Below are 17,718 nucleotides of genomic sequence, written 5' to 3'. Positions count from 1 at the left end.
GCTTGGGGTTATATATATTAGTTGATGGATGATCCTTTGAAAAGTGTATACATGAAGGAGTGAAGAGGAACATGCAGGAAAGAGTAAAGAAAAGCTTTTCTAGTTTGCAATTAGATGGGGATTGTTTCTTTTTGTAAATGAGTTCTGTAGGTCTTGGCAAATCATCAATTTAGAAATTTGTAAATGAGTTCTGTAGGTCTTGGCAAATCATCAATTTAGAAATTGATTACTAAATGGTAGCTGTTAAGATGTTGAAAGTGGGGTTGGAGAGATAGCATGGAGGTAAGGTGTTTGCCTTGCACGCAGAAGGATGGTGGTTCAAATCCTGGCATCCCATAGGGTCCCCTGAGTCTGCCAGGAGCGATTTCTGAGCGTAGAGCTAGGTAGAATCCCTGAGCACTGCTGGGTGTGACCCAAAAACCAAAAAAAGATGTTGAACGTGGGTCAGGTAAAACTGTGTATAAAATGTAGACAAAAAAAATGAACATTTCTATGCCAGTGTACAAAATTAAGGTCAGGAACCCCAATTAAAATTCTCAGAGGATACACTCAAGGAGGTAAGAAAGCTGGGTGTAAAAATTGTGTATGAAATATTGAGCACTAGTTCTTCTCATTTCTTTTTCCTCTCCTTGTGAGTTATTGTGGAAATAACCCACTTCTATTGGTGAGTTCCTGTGATTTGCTTAATGCTGGCTGGTAAAAGAGTGAGGCATAACTAGAAAGCACCCTAATTAAGCAAACTATAGTTTGTGTAAATAAGTGATTTTAAATAACACCATATCACTGAGTGAATGGTTACAACAGACCCTTTAGTTTGCAGATGATATATTGTTTTTTTGTGCAGAAGAATATAAGAATTCTGGAATCAGCTCTTTGCCAATCCTGTGAAGAGCATTTTCAGAAAATTCCATTTACAATTAAGGAGTTAGAGGGGACTTCTTAAAATTTCAATTTGGGGTTAAGGAGTAAGAAGCAATGTTACATGTTTATCCTGTGTTCAACTAGAGTTACAGTCTTGTGTATGGCCATTGTATGGTAGGGTACTTGGGTGGAGGATTGCTACATACACTGTTTGCTTTCAAAATATGCAAACTACTGGGAGAAGTAATAGTTGTTTTTTCTTGTTTATTTTTTGAGGGGGGCAAGTAGATGGGAGACATCCAGATGGTGCTCAGGGCTTACTTTTAGCTGGACTCAGCAGGCCATATGCAGAAGACTATATGTAGTGCTGGGGATTGAACCCTGTGGGCCTTACTATCTTATCTCTCTGCCCCTAAATTGATATTTTTAGTACTATCTTAACATTTCTAGTAGGATTTATTTTTTTAACGTACTATTTGAGAACAAGTTTTAAATGTGTAGTTAGTAAGAATGGCAGTGAGAAGAGGAGAGAATTGAATATTGCTGACATTTTGTTGACAAGGGGAAACTAATGTAAAGAGAAATTATTTTTTTAGAGGAGAGGTGAGGAGGGCCCTGAAGACAATGTTCCAGGAGCATGTCCAGAACATTAATGCCACTAGTCATACAATGAGAGTTGATTTGAACCACACCTACTATTGCTCAGAGGCTATTCCTGGCTCTGTCCCCAAAGAGACACCCAGTGTGGTGCTTATTGTGGTGTTTATATGGTAGGATGGAGCTAGGGAGGGGGGAGTCAAACCAGCAGCCACAGGCAATACACAGAGATATACAAATACATAAATACATGGTGGGGTGGGGGCTATCACAAGCTCTAACACTACATTTTAAATCATCTTCCCTGTCAACATTCCACATGTACTCATGGTCTTTAGAATTTTATTCAAACCAATTTGAAGTCCTCTGTAGAGTTATAGTATGTACGTATCATATATGTATATATAATATATGTATACAGATTTTTCAAACTGGGATATTGAATTTGATCTAACTGCTGTCCCTCCCAGGCTAGCGCATGCAAAGCAGATGCCTTACCGCTTGCCCCTGCACTCTGGCCCCAATTTATTTTATTTTATTTTATTTTATTTTTTTAACTCTAGTTTAAGACATACTACCTTGGGATTTTGAGTTTTTGTTGCTTTGTTTTGGGGTCACATTGGCAGTGCTCAGAGATCACCCCTGGCAGGACTCGGAGAATCATTTGGGGTATCTGAGGTAGAACCCAGATATCCCATGTACAAGGCAAGATCCCTGCCCACTGTGCTGTCTCCAGACCCAAGGCATGATGAGTTACATCTACCAGTGTGGAAAACATTTATCTAAAGATCCAAGGAGGTGCTGGAAGAAAAGTCCATGTTCCATGGAACTTATAAAGGCACAGTTACAATTTTGCTTTTAAGTGTGATAGAAAATTCAAAGGAATCTAAGCTTGACATACACTAATTTTTAAAAGATGACTCAGCCTGCAGTGCAGAGGTGACTGAAGGTTAGGGCTGGAGCAGGGATGGACAGACAGGAGTCAACATTTTGGTGAAGCCTACCTGCTAAGGATAGTTCGTACGTTGTACATTTCAACTGGTTGCAGAGAAATCAGAAAATTACACAAGACTCAAACTTCTGTGTTAATAAAGTTTATTGAAACACATTTTAAATGGCTTGCCATGTACACACTGAGGTGGAATAGCTTAGGAATTACATATAGGTTTCATGTAGATTCTGTGACTCTAGCATTTAATTATTCATTTGCACAAACAACTCTAACATGGTGGGATCTTTTATTATTTCGGGAACGAAAAGCCAATACATTTTTTGAAGTAAAATAGTTTTATTTAGGGAATAGTTAAGAGACAAAGAATGGATGCAGAGAAAATAAAGAATAAAGTCACCCCGATTGGGCTGTAGAGGTGACTTAGGAATGGAGGGTCCTTATTTGAGTAACTGAGCTGGGTATGGTCCAAAGCCAACAAAGCAAACCAAAACAGTAATAGATTAAAAATCTGTACCTCGGGGCCGGGTGGTGGCGCTAGAGGTAAGGTGCCTGCCTTGCCTGCGCTATCCTTGGACGGACTGCGGTTCGATCCCCCGGCGTCCCATATGGTCCCCCAAGCCAGGAGCGACTTCTGAGTGCATAGCCAGGAGTAACCCCTGAGCGTCACCAGGTGTGGCCCAAAAACCAAAAAAAAAAAAAAAAAAAAAAAAAAAAAAATCTGTACCTCTAGTTTAGCCTAAAAAGAGGTCTTACCTTTTTGTTGTTCTTTTTTATTTGGGGGCTATATTGGCTGTTTTCAGGAATACTGCCAGACAGATCCAGGGGACCACATAGTGCCAAAAACAGAACCCAGGACTTCTCTGTGCTCTGATCCTTAAGCCAATTGCTGGGCTCAAGTTTGAACCCGGTATTACATGGTACTTTGAGGTACCTATACAAATCTGTTTCCTTTTTCAATCCCGAGGATTTCAGTTAATTATCATATGAAACTATCATATAATTATCTTTAAAATGATTGAAAGGTTAAAATGTGGAAGTGCAATTTTAAGAATGTAAATCAGTAGTGCTATAAGGAAATAATTTCTCTAAACAACTTAAATTTTCTTCTTGAGTTGCTTAAGGAAAGTTATTATCCAGAAAACCAGCATTCACCTTTTCCCATATTGCCTAGGGACTTTATTTGGCTAAAAATGGTTGCAACTTTGTGCGATGTTTTATTCAAAGTCTGCTAACTAGCCACTCATTTAGACCAGTCTGTGTTTATTCTTCTGTCATAAAATCATACTTAATTTCTTTTCTACTCTGTTCTTTTCCTGTTTTTTTTTTTTTTTACTCAGAGGCTTTTAAGAAATAAGGAACATTTGCAAGTCACTGAAAAATTTATTCATAATTCCTTCACTACATGAACTAATTAGCAGACAAATATAGTAAGCCTTCCATAAAAATGATTAGTTCCAATATTATCCTCCTTTTCTTTCTATGGGTCAGCTATTGTGATGTGGGCAAAAAATTAGTCAAAATGTCAAGTTGTATGATCCTGACAATTCAAACTTCACTTGGAAACATTCAGACTTTGACCACTTTCAGCATTTATTCATTTATTCTAGTAGTACTTTGTGTGTGTGTGTGTGTGTGTGTGTGTAAAACAAATGAGGAAGAGAAGGAATTTTGAACTATCCTATCCACATCTCATATAGTTTTTTCCAAAATTTGGTTCCCTTTGTTAAAAACTTAAACTTCTACTTGTTACTTTCGCTTTTCAACATTATAATGTATTAGAATATGCACAAAACTTGTTATTTAAGCTTCTACTACTTAATTTTTCTAGCTTTTAGTCTACTTTTGGAATTCTTTAATGTTTTAAATATCTTCTTAAACTTTCCTTACAATCCGTTATGATTATTAAGCTAACAACTTTTATTTCTAACTGCACATTTAAAATGTCTTCACTTATCATATTTGCATATGATATACATATTACTTTATCAAGATAGGAGTTCTCACAAAGGAAGTGTTTATATTTTCTTTGTACATTTTCTTATACAGATATAAATTTAGGGCTTTGACTCTTTAAATCAATGAACTTCTTATTTAAAGTCATTCTTTAATATGCCATGGATATTAAATTATGTTTGTGTATTATTATTTAGGTGACTATTATATGGTTAAAAAGATTTTGGAGGAAAACAGTTCAGGTGACTTGAACATAAATTGCGTAGATGTGCTTGGGAGAAATGCTGTTACCATTACTATTGAGAACGAAAACTTGGATATACTGCAGCTTCTTTTGGACTACGGTTGTCAGGTACAAGGCCAGCTGATTTATCCAGTAGCTTCTAAGTACTGTTAGATATGCCATGTTTCTTCCTTATTTTTATTCCCTTTGTCCTTCCCTCCCTTTCTCCCTTTCCTTCTCTTTCTTTCACCTTTGAATTATGAACAACTAACACTTAAAAAAAAAACAGATACATGAAAGCATTTTTGTTAGCTTAATACCTTGATTTTTCCATTTCAGCTTTGGCTTTTCCCCCTTTGCTTGTGCACTTTCGATCTGACAAAAGCAAGTTATTATGACATACAAAGATGACTTTGTCATGCCTATATTATTTCTCTTCATATGTTTATAGACAGTCTATGATAGTGTCAGGGAAACAGGTGGCTGCGGCCTCTGTTATTTGTGGGCACAAAAGCCAAAGGCTCCTCACTCTCCTATTTTCTATTTGACTTTCATTTTCTCCTGTTTTACTAACTTTCCTTTGTAGTCTGAGTGGTAATGTTTGCTTATAGATAAAAGTGAATGACTTAAATTGGAGAACATGGGAGTAGAGCAATAGTACAGATGGTATGTTGCTTTCCTGGTACCCAGCCAACCAATCCCTGGTACCTCCTATGGTCCCCACAGCCTGCCAGGAATGATTCATGAAGGCAGAGCCAGGAGTAAGCACCAAGTGGCTCAAAACCCAAAAAAGAAAAAAAAATCAAACTGGAAAACTTTGGTTGTTCTGTTTTATCAGAATGAACTTTAATGATCTGTCTAAGTTCTAAACTATTAGAGGCAGACTAGTATTTGAACACTAGTTCAGATAGCAAAACAGGATGTGCTTTAGTTCCAGGCATTCAGTCAAGAGATTATGAAAGAAATTTTATAATTTTCTTCTTTTTTAGTTTGCTTCTAATGGAACTTAATATATGAACAGACACTTTCTACTTTTCTCCTTTCAAATAGTATGATTGTGTACTTAATTGTAGCTTTCAATTCATGAGGGTTTTTTTTTTTTTTTTTTGAATAAAACCCTCACGGAGGTTTCAAAGATAAGTAGGTTATTTTGTGCATATATATATAATGAGTACAATTGTATTTACATATGTACATGTGTTGCAAAATAGTACTGTCTCTGTACATATTGAAAGCAAAAGAAATTGCTTTCTTAGCAATTTAAGCTATTTAGAACCTCAAGAAACAGAAAGTAAATTAAAACATTTCCTTGATGCCTGAAACCTTATCATTAACAGTATTTTAAATCTTGGTGTCAGGAAATAGTTTTTTTAATTAAGGGGCTGGAGTGTTAGAACAGCGGGTAGGTTATTTGCCTTGCAAATGGCCAAACTGGATTCTATGTGGTATCCCATATGGTCACTTGAGCCTGCCAAGAATAACCCCTGAGTGCCACTGGGTGTGGCCTGAAAACAAAACAAAAACATTTTTTTATATATTTTTTGAGCAAAGTAGATGCTGTAAAGTTTCCTATTTAGGTTTCTGGGCCTCAATCTCAACAGTACTTCTGGAACCAGTCTTCTTTTCTGCACAGTGTAGATTGCACATTAGCAAACTCAGTTTTCAAATCCATAGAGAATTTAGGATAACAGAAGGGGCATGAGGGCTGCAGTGAAACAAAAGGTGCATTATCTGTGACTAATCAAGAACCTAGTAGTATCACATGTCTTGTCAACACTGAGGAAGCTGCCTTTTAGAATGCAATTAAGGTGTTTTTCAACAGTGACCCAGAGTTAGTGGGGAAAGTTAAATTATATTCAGTTCTTAATGTTTTTAAAAGAAAGAATATGTATGTAGTATTTCTGAAAACAGCTTTTAAATAGTTGAAAGAGTTGAAATTCCCATGTTAACCACTTAAAGGTATAAGCTTCAGTTCCTGAGAAAATAAAGTTATAAAGATATTCAGTCCCTGATGATCCTGGAGAAAAGAGATATAATGGTAAAATGATAACTTTGTGTCTTTTTATACAGAGCCAGTATGTAATAATTCTACAGTATCGATGGTCCTATTGCATATCCAAGCATATTTGAACCTCAGAGCCAGCCTTTATAGGTAGTATATTTTATGGATTGGAAAACAGGCCTGTAGATCTTAATGAACTGCTCTAAGTGCTAAACAATTAAAGGCAGACTAGTATTTGAACCTGATCTTGTGATTACAAATCCCATGCTCTTTCCAGTTCACCATGTCTGTTTCGGGTTTCCTATATCTTACTTTTCAATTAGTAAATGTCCAAGGTCTTTGGTTGAGTGTGATTATGAAAATGAATAAGTAAGACATGAGTTCTTCACAGGGTTGTTAAAATTACTTAGACAAAGAAAGGACAAAAATAAATATATATTTGCTAACTACTCCATGATAGTACTTGGTATGATGCGTTGAAGTTTCGAATTGTTTCCTTGTATTTTGTATGATGTGGCTTTCTGCTGGGCAAGTCTGCCCCCACTAGACCAAGTACTAGAGATGTTTTGATTTCATAGCTGATGGTAGCTTACTAAATGATGTCTAATTACTGCTTAGAACCCTGTAACTTATGAGCTGTTCTAACTCATAGAAAACAAATAATGGCCTAGTGCCATATATCTAGTGTCACCTTTGAGAAGCCATGATGTGTTTTATGTCTAAACTTAGGTAGTTTTCAATCAGTACTTTTGTTGTTGTTGGTGGTGGTAGTGGTATTTTTTTCTTCACTGTGAATTTACATTATCTAGTAAAGGTTTCTTGGAGGAGTATCAGTTGAGCTTGGTCCTGAAATATTAATTGTGGTGCTTATGTAGTGCTGCTGATATATAGTAGGAACTTAAACATGAATGCACTTCATACTCCTCTAGTAGCCCTATGAGATGGGTGCTTTAATTATCTGAATTATTTTTTTTTTGTTTTTTTTGGGGGGGGGGTTGTGAGCACACCTGGTGACACTCAGGGATTACTCCTGGCTCTGCACTCAGAAATTGCTCCTGGCAGGCTCCGGGGACCATATAGGATGCTGGGGATCGAACCTGGGTCTATTATCTGAATTTTTATAGGGGAAACTATGGCACTTAGCAGTTTGTAACTTCCCCAGAGATACTTTTCTAGACATAACAGACTGGAAATTGAAGCCAGCTTCTTGGAACAAAAGTTATGCTCATCCATTACCTAATGTCTCTCTCAAAAATGCATAGAAAGGGGCCAGAGCAATAGCACAGCAGGTAGGGCATTTGCCTTGCATGCAGACAACCTGGAGTTGATCCTCAATATCTCATATGATCCCCCAAGCCTGGCAGGAGTAACTTCTGAGCTGAGCCAGGAATAACTCATGATTGCTGCCAGGTTGTCTAAAAAAATAAATAATAAAAAAAAATCGAAAATTACATAGAAAGGTAGAGAACAGGGGTTAAGGAGAAGGAAGTAAGCAAAGGTGTGGGCCATGCATATTCTTGAGACAGTTCATTGACAGCTTTTTTGAACAAAATATTCAGGTGGGGAGAAATGGGGAATAGTTGGAAAAATTATTAAAAACTGATGCGAAGGGGCTGGAGCGATGGTGCAGCGGTAGGGCATTTGTCTTGCATGTGGCTGACCAAGGACGGACTGGGTTCGATCCCCCAGCATCCCAGATGGTCCCCCAAGCCAGGAGTGATTTCTGAGCGCAGAGCCAGAAGTACCCCTGAGTATCACGGGGTGTGGGCCAAAAAATAAACAAACAAAACTGACATGAAGGGCTTTAAATATTAAGTTAAGGAATTTGGATTTTATTTGATAGACACTAGGGGTCATAACATGACTTTAAAGTAAAAAAGTTTGTGTCCAGTGGTATTTGGCAAACCTAAACTGAACTAGTTACTGTGGTTGGATAAGGTGGAAAATGGGAAGTGGGTGAGCAGTCGATAGGAATCAAAACTATACATACAGAGGCAGAAACCTGAATGGGAGTAGGCTCTGCGAGGTATATCCATAGACTCATATTCATGGACTCTACCAGTCTCAGTGTAGTGTGTAGTTATGGTTATCTGGCTGCTTCTCTAGAAACGTTCTGGCTTTTGTCCTTGAATTTCTTGCCATATGAAAATAGTGACTATTTTCATAGTATTTATGTAATATTAGGTTTGAATAAACTAGAGATGATTTAAAGCATCGAGGAGGATATACAGAGGTTAATACAAAGTATTCTGCCTTTATATAAGGTATTTGAACATCTGCAAATTTGGGTATATGAGAGGATCCTGGAATCAAGCAGGATACCTGGGGATGATTAGTGGCTTAGGAGAATAAGTGGAAACATGACAACCACAAGAGATATTCTGAAAGAAGAATTGACAAAACTTAGTATCTAAATGAAATCCAAAATGATTTGGAATTCTGAGAAATGGGAGACTTGGAGAAAAGTTAAAGTATTGAAAGCTAATACATGAAGTTTAGGACATGGGACAGTGTCAAATGGGAAATTAGAAATTAATCTTCCATCTCTAATGGGGAGAGCTCAGGGTGCAGAGTCACTGCAGCAAGTTATGGTGTCTACACCAACATGTGACAGAGAAGCTAGTTCCAGGCCTTCCAGAACATCTCCATGAATGTCAGACTTTAGAATGAAGGAATCTCATTACTGGAGTTAGGCTAGTATAATATTGTGAAAACAAGATTTTTAGATGCTTCTTAATAAATATCAAGGAAAATGAGGCGATAGAAAAGACCTCTTTGTATTTTAAATCTCTTGCACTAGCAGAGTCAGGGAAAATTGTACACATATATTTGAAAAGCTTGGGAGTAACAAGAATAGTAAGTGAAGATAGGATCAATTCAAAAGTAGCAAAGACTATGGAAGGGTTTATTGTTTTACAAGAGGATCAGGGGAGACTAAAGCTGGTATTTCTATGAAGGAAGGACCCAGCTTCTTTAAGATAGGTGAAGTTAAGGTAGAATGTCAAAGTGGAAAATTTACCTTTAAAAAAGAATCAAGTGACTTCTCATTCTAGATTTAGAGGAAAGAGTATGGGATTGTTCAAAAGACAAATTTTGAAGCTATAAACCTCATAAATGAACAATAAGCACATGTACTGAATAAATTTAAATTAGGAATGGCAATATCAGAGAAATTCTGAAACAAAAAATTAATAAGGATTTTTTGTTTGCCTGTAGATATTTAAAAATAGAACATATTTTCGTTGAAACTGCCTTTGATTTATCAAATAGCATTTATAAATTTGTGTATGAAATGTTTATGTAGTCTTTTATTTACATGGTCTTTTCTATATCTTAATACCTGAAGCTTATCCTTTAAGCACTGACAATTTCAATATAAATCTTACATTATTCTTACTAAATAGTGTATCTGAATATAATTTAACTTTTACCATCAGGAGTAGGAATCATTGAAAATGGAATCACTTTTTATTTTGCTTCATATCTTGAGAAATAGTTTTTCCTGATTGCTATGCCATGGTTTAGCTTCACTGATCTTTTCTTTTTTCCTATGGTTAACTTTTAGTGATTTATTTTTTCTTCCTCCTTAGTTGGTTTTAATACATCAGGTCTCTTCTTCAAATCCAGGTCTGAGGGGTACCTGGGAAGGCCATCTCTGCTTGATCTGCAGATAACTGTGCCAGTTGTTTAGGCACTTCTTTCTGGGAAGCAGTATCTTTACAAAAATAATTTGGGGGGGTCTCATTAATGGTGCCTTAAGACATTTGAAGCTAGTTTCAGGCTCTGTTCAGACGATGAAGCTGCCTGTTTTACTTTTGCAACAGTGGCATTATTAAAATTAGTTTTAGAGGTTACAATTAAAAAGAATAAAATGCTGAATTAGCATTTTATTATTATTATTATTTTGGTTTTGGGGCCACACCCATTTGACGCTCAGGGGTTACTCCTGGCTATGCGCTCAGAAATCGCTTCTGGCTTTGGGGGGGACCATATGGGACCCCGGGGGATCGAACCGCTGTCCATCCTACGCTAGTGCTTGCAAGGCAGACACCTTACCTCTAGCGCCACCTTCCTGGCCCCTGCATTTTATTATTATTTTTGTTTGTTTTACCTGCTCAAGTATCATTAAAGCAAAATGAAATTGGAGACATGTTTGCAATACTGAAGAAGAATAATACTGGATTTTAAATAATAAGCTTATTACTTAGTAATTTATTTAGTAAGTAAGCCAAATGAAACCTAAAGGTTTAAGGGAAAAAAGGATAAATATTTCCTATAAATATGTTTTTTTTTTAATTTCCCCATGGGAGGAGATATATAATATTGTTTTATTGTTTTGGATAGTTGAATATGACTCTCTGCCCTTTGTTGGTATTTGCAGATCCATTTTCAAACATCGATAACATCTTCCATTTGCAGATCAATGTTTGATTTTACATAAAATGGATGAAAGCATTCTTACCTATAAAAAAAACATTAAATATCAGATAGTTTTTGTTTTCAAGAGTAAAAATTTTAATTTAAATAGCTATTCAATATTATAACAAATTTAAAATGTAAAGATTGAAAATAATCAGAGTAGAGGTCAGCTTTGCTTGTAGCTGATCTAGTTACAACCTTTCAGTACCTTATGTGGTCCCGGGAGCTTGCCAGGATAGATTCTGAGTGAAGTTAGGTGTAGCCTCTGAGCACTATCAGATACTGTTCTCAAAGCTATTGGGGCATTTTTATAGATTAAATAATTAACTATCCTATGTTTCCCGTCTGCTTTCATGAGTTTCTTTAAAAAGAGAAAGGTAAGAAACCCCAAAATGCAATGTCGTAGTTGCCATGTGTCATAATTGGACAGTGGGCTTTGTTACAAAGAGTTGCAGAGTCCTTTCTCTTCCTATCAAAGTTGGTACCTCAAAATGTACTAGATTCTGGGAAACTTACTCTTGTACCAAAAGACACTGAAGCCTAGTTCTTTGTGGTTCTCTCCAGTAAGATTGTCAGTATCCATGGCAAATGTATCCTGTTCCAATCAGCAATGCATGTTTTCAAGATAAAAACCACGGAGCCCCTTCTGTTTTCTTATTTTTCATTCTTCCTCAGCCACATGATTGCTTCAATGATCAGTTTGACTTGATGAAACTCAATCCTTTCTGTAGGAATAGGCCGAGGTCATTTCTCTGAGAGATTTGAAATATTATAGTTCTCTTGTCCCAAGTTCCACAGTATAATGCTCTTAGGAGTGGGGAGCATTTCATGAACCAGTGCTGCTCCATAGCCCTGCATCCTTGTCACGCTTGCATCACTTATTGATCTGTGCAGGAGACCCAGGACTGGCAAGTGTGAAGAGGGTCCATAGGATTAATTCGAGAGGCAATGAGGTACTAGTTAGGTAATTACTTCACTTTAAAAATACAGAAGCACTGTTCATTTCTAGTTAATATTTAGATAAATAGTTGACACTTTTTATTCTTCATTTTCCTTTTTTAACCCCCCTTTTTTTTTGAAGTCCGCAGATGCACTTTTGGTGGCAATCGACTCGGAAGTAGTGGGAGCTGTTGATATACTACTTAATCATCGGCCCAAACGCGCATCCAGACCTACCATAGTAGTTAGTACTCTTCATTACTTATTTATTTGGATTTTTATACCAAAATTAATTTCCTTTCCCATTGTCACTTTTTCTTCCCCCAAATTATTTGTTGTTGTTGTCGTCTTTTTAAATAGATTACTTCACTCTGTAAAGCATTAAAGTAAGATTAGATACTTGGAATAATAATATTTTTTTTAAAATTAGTGACATCTCAATAATTTCATCAACATGGACCAATGTATCTAGTTTGGGACATTCTACAGGTTGTTGAAATTATAGATTAATTTCCAGATGGATTTTTAAAACTTAATATAAGCAAATAGCCTATAGAAACTTAAAGAAGCTTTAGATGAATATCTGACTGAGTGGAAAGAATCTTTAATATAAAAACAACGGGCATAAATTATAGAAGCCAATACTATGCAGCTTTTAGGAAAAATGAAATCTTGATTTGTTTATACATGAATGGATATGGAGAATATTATGTCATATAAAATGAATCAGAGAGAGGATAGTCATAGAATGATCTCACTCATTTGTAGGATATAAGAAAAAAAGTGTACATTAATAATATAAAAGACAATAGAAATAAGGACCATGAAGCTTCCACAAATAGTGGGAGAGTGAGTTAGAGCAGAAAATGTATCACTATCTTGGAAATGATCACTCTGGACAATAATTGGGTGCTGAAAAGAGATAAAGTGATAGGCATGATACCCCTCAGTAACAATATTACAAACCACAGTGTCTTAAATATGGGGTGGGGAAGGAAGGGAGAATGAGAGAGAGAAAAAGAGAGATAGAGACAGAAGAAAACTGTCTGTCCCATAGGCAGGCATAGGGAAGGATGGGAGGGAAACTGAGGACATTGGTGGGAAATGTGCCCTCATGAGGGTTTTGTACATTGTATGACTGAAAATCATGAGCACTGATTTTGTATCTGTAAAAAAAAAAACCTGTATTAAGAACAACCTTTTATCTATTTAAACAAAGTAATAAAGAAAAATTTAAAATGTAACTTGTGAACAAATAAAAGCCCAAAAGATGTGGCAGCAGATCTATCAAATAAGACTCTCTGAGCCAGAAGAATATGGAAGAATATAGTACAAAAACACAATGAAATGAACATCTTAACAAAAATATTTTTCCTGCTAGATTATAGTTCGTATTTGAAGGAACTATATAGCACTTCATAAACGTGCATGGACAGCTTCGGGAATTCATAGCCTTGACACCAGTTTTGCAAAAAAGTGTTAAAAGAGTTTCTCTAAAGAACTTTGCAACATGTGGCACTGAGTATGGCTCTAATGATGCAGATGGTATCTTCTACTGGATTAAGAAAGGTTAAGAACATATAGCAATAAGTCATCACAAATTGACTTCTGTTGATTTGATTTTGATAGTTCTATGTGCTAGTCTTTGAAATTTTATTGGACCAAGTAATTGAAACAAATATGCCTGCCAAGGGAGCAGGTTGGGGGAATGGGAGAAATGGAGAGAAATTGGTGGGGGAATGGGATATTAGTGGTGGGATTGGTGTTGAAAACAACTCTTTTATTAACAACTTTGTAAATCAGTGTCTCAATAAATATTCCAAAATAAAACAAAATCATAGAATCCTATCTTTTGAATATGAAGGTTAAATTTCTGAAATTGAGCAGACAAAAATTAGAAAGCAGATGAAATCCTGGTAAAGATAAAAAAAAAAAAACCACATTTTTAGTATGTTGCAAGTCTGCAATGTTAATGTTAGATGAAGTGATAAGAAAGTACCAAATCAGACAAAGACTGAAATGATGAAAAAGTACCAGATCAGACAAGGACCAAAAAATATAAAAAAAGCAAATACAAGGTACTAGACCTTATTTACTTATTTACTTATATACTTATTTACTATAGAAATATAGTAATATATATATATATATATATAAACTTTTGCTTGTTAAATGTGATAATTGTGGGGCCAGAGACATAGCATGGAGGTAGAGTGTTTGCCTTTCATGTAGAAGAAAGGTGGTTCAAATCCCGGCATCTCATATGGTCCCCCTGAGCTAGCCAGGAGCGATTTCTGAGCGTAGAGCCAGAAGTAACTCCTGAGCACTGCCAGGTGCGACCCAAAATCCAAAATAAATAAATAAATAATAAAAATGTGATAATTGTATGGCAGTGATGTCACTGATAGGTAAGGTCTTTTGGAAAGCAGTTTGGTGGGAAATGTCATAAACAAGAAAGATGTTCAGATTCTTTAGCCTAGGGCCTTCCTATTAAGAACTTATCTAGAAAGTGGCCAGAAACATGAACAAAATATCTGTTGCACTCCTGCTTGTAGCAATGATAAAGCTGTGTTACAGTCTAACTATCCCAAAATAGAAGGTTGGAAATGTAATTACATATATTAAAATGGTATTTGAAAGGAATATTAAGACATAAGTCAAGGTGGGGGGAGAGTGGTAAATTGTATATATAATGTGATCCATGATGAAAAATGGATAGATGGGAATGGACTGTGTGCAAATGAAGCAAAATGTTGTTTAATAGCAGAACTTTTAATATCAGAGATAAAATTTGTATTACTCTTATAATTGAGAAGATAGCTGCTATTTATCAAATTCTAATTTTAAAATATATTTGCTGATGTAAAAATTCAACAATTATGACATAAATTACTGGTGATGATATAGAAGAATACGTAATTTAAAGAAAATCTGGAAATATAATGTGGCTACATACAGAATAAAACTACTTTCTTGAGTAATTATAAGTTGGTTTTAGATTATCTGCCATTGTCTGAGAAATATGAAAAACTTCACTTTATCCTATTCTAATGGAAATGCTTTCATTTAGATTATTGCAAAATTTGTGTAAGTGGCACTGTTCCTCAGAGGAGGTCTCACCTAGTTCAGTGGTCCTCAAACTATGGCCTGTAGGCCACATATTGTATTTGTTCCCATTTTCTTTCTTTACTTCAAAATAAGATATATACAGTGTGCATAGGAATTTGTTCATAATTTTTGTTTTTTACTATAGTCCAGCCCTCCAGCCATCTGAGGAACAGTGAACTGGCTCCCTGTGTTTTGTTTTTTGTTTTGTTTGGTTTTGGTTTTGGTTTTTGGGTCACACCCAGCAGCACTCAGAGGTTACTCCTGGCTCTAAACTCAGAAATCACCCCTGACAGGCATGGGGGACCATATGGGATGCCGGAATTCGAACCACCGTCCTTCCGCATGCAAGGCAAACACCTTACCTCCATGTTATCTGTCCGGCCCCGGCCCTGGCCCTGTTTAAAAAGTTTGAGGACCCCTGACCTAGTTTATAAAACTAGAGTAGAGATAAATAGGCCAAGAATAGAGTTTCTGTCCAAAGGATCAGAAATATTTAGAATTCTCTTCCATTTTCTGTAATCCATCCTACAATTGTGATTTTGGCATGCATGGTCCACTTTTTAGCCTTTAACTCAGTTACTTTCTTTAGAGAGCTCAGTGAAGATTATAGTGTACTAGAGATTTGGAGTTAATGTTGTTTCAATACCATTTCCATTGCCAATCAAGTCTTCAAAGTTATGACTCTACCTATGTAGGAAAAGAGCTTTCCCCTCTAATGCTAGTGATGGCAAGACCACATTTTAATAGCCCAATTATTTCTAAACAAGCAGTGTCAAGTATTTTTATATACTTGTTTTTTTTTTTACCATTTCAGTGAATCCATTCACTCTTCTTGGATTATCAGTTATCTTTGATAAGTTTTTACTTTTAAGTCAAATATCTATATAATATCACTGAAATGGTAAAAAATGTAATATTGTTTTTCTATTTTCTATATAGTTTATTATGTTGCACTGTTTCCTCTTTGTAACGAGCAAGAAAGGAGATTTAAATGTTAAGATTTCTCTGTAAACTTTAAATAAATTCAATAATTAAAAATCTTCAGTATATGGGAAATAAACTTCACAAAATATGGGAAAATAAGTATGTCAAAGATACTAAAATGGAGGCTGGAGTGGTAGTACAGTGGGAAGGCTGTTTGCCATTCATGTAGCCAAACCATGTTTAGTTTCCAGCAATCCATGTGATCCTCTGAGCCCCACCAGGAGTAATCCCTGAGCATAGATCCAGGAGTATGCATTTAGCACTTCTGAGTGTGCACCAAAACAAAATGAAAATTTATTAATAATTAAAAGGACTTTATTAATATATATTAAGAGCTTTAAAATTGCTCATGGAGAGGTCAGAGAGCACAGCAGGTAGGGTACTTGCCTTCACATGTTCTACCCGAATTCAATCCCTAGCACCTCATGGAGTATGGTAGAGAAAGGACTAGAGGGACATAATGAAAAATGTTCTTTCAGTAGTATCAGTACATGTATTTTTACTCTTTCTGCTTTTATATACATTTTTAAGGTATTTTATCATATGTATACACTGCTTTTAACATGTTAATTTTGTTAATTTTAACAAGCTAATTTGACTAGAGAGAGAGTATAGCAGGTTGGGTACTTGCCTTATATCCAGCTAATCTGGATTTGATCCTTGGCATCTCATATTTTCCCCTGAGCCTACCAGGAGTAACTCCTGAGTGCAGAACCAGGAGTAACCCCATGCACATTGCCAGGTATGGCCCCCCAAAACCAAAATTTTAAATGGTAATAAGCTTAACCAGTAAAACATAAACTTGATGAACTTACATTATGGATTCAGCTTTCAGAATAGCCTGTGAAAAAGTGAGCAATATTGAAAGAATATGTAATAGTCATAAAAAAATCAAGTTCATTTCACCCTGAACTTTATTTATTAACATTTCTGTCCTTCTGATATGCCTTGAGAACATGCAGTGAATACAGCTCAGGCCAAGTAATGCTAATCTGGGTTCTTTCTGCACTTCACCTTTTGGTCGTATAGCATGGGTACATTATCTTCTCTGAGCCTCAGTTTTTTCATGGGGATCACAATGCTCAAATTTTTAGGAATTCTGGGGGGACTAAAGATGATTTAAGTGTAAGAAGCCAATAGTTCTAAGATTTATTTAGTAGTAGCTATGATTGTCAGGGTCTTTGTGCATTTGCAATAGGAAGTAAGTTATATTTGGAAATATATAGAAAATTACAAAATAAAGATTACTTCCTATACTTACCTCTTTCAGATAGCTTGAATGTTTTCCATTTAACAAAGTTTTCTAGAGAGGTAAATTTTTAAAGTTTTTCTCATGCTTTTCTCACTTTCCCTATCTCTAGTATTTCTGGTTTTCCATTATCTTTTCTTCCTAAGTTCTTGTTTTTCATTCCTGTCATACTTGTTTCCATAATCTTGTGAAAATTAAGCATGCTTTCCTCTAGATAATTTCTCTAGATAATCTCACTTTGTTAGGAAAACAATTCTAGTTGTATGACTCTTTGCTATTAAGGATTTTGCATGCCATATAATTCTGTATTCATTAATAAAAGTATTGAGGTTTCTAAAAAATGGTAAAATAATTACTTTAGTCTTTAAAATAGGTTTTACATGCTCTGTGGCATCCATTTTTTTTTCCATTTCATCTTCTAGAAAAATGGG

At 35.7% G+C, this 17,718-nt stretch overlaps 1 protein-coding gene across 2 annotated transcripts in view; it reads left to right on the top strand.

Annotated features, from left to right (window-relative positions):
* The window catches only part of TRPC1 (transient receptor potential cation channel subfamily C member 1), a 48,853-nt gene that overhangs the window by 3,623 nt on the left and 27,512 nt on the right, over window positions 1-17,718 (top strand). Inside the window, exons 2-3 of one of the 2 annotated variants that reach the window (XM_049785895.1) lie at window positions 4,561-4,715; window positions 12,089-12,190. In XM_049785895.1, the coding sequence (XP_049641852.1) occupies window positions 4,561-4,715; window positions 12,089-12,190 (257 nt within the window). The remainder of the gene's footprint in view (window positions 1-4,560; window positions 4,716-12,088; window positions 12,191-17,718) is intronic. The other variant, XM_049785896.1, reaches the window with a different exon arrangement.

This window comes from Suncus etruscus, chromosome 13 (genome assembly GCF_024139225.1).
Source record: "Suncus etruscus isolate mSunEtr1 chromosome 13, mSunEtr1.pri.cur, whole genome shotgun sequence".
Lineage (NCBI taxonomy): Eukaryota > Metazoa > Chordata > Mammalia > Eulipotyphla > Soricidae > Suncus > Suncus etruscus.
The sequence above is the reverse complement of the archived record's forward strand: the minus strand, read 5'-3'. Positions and strand labels throughout refer to the sequence as shown.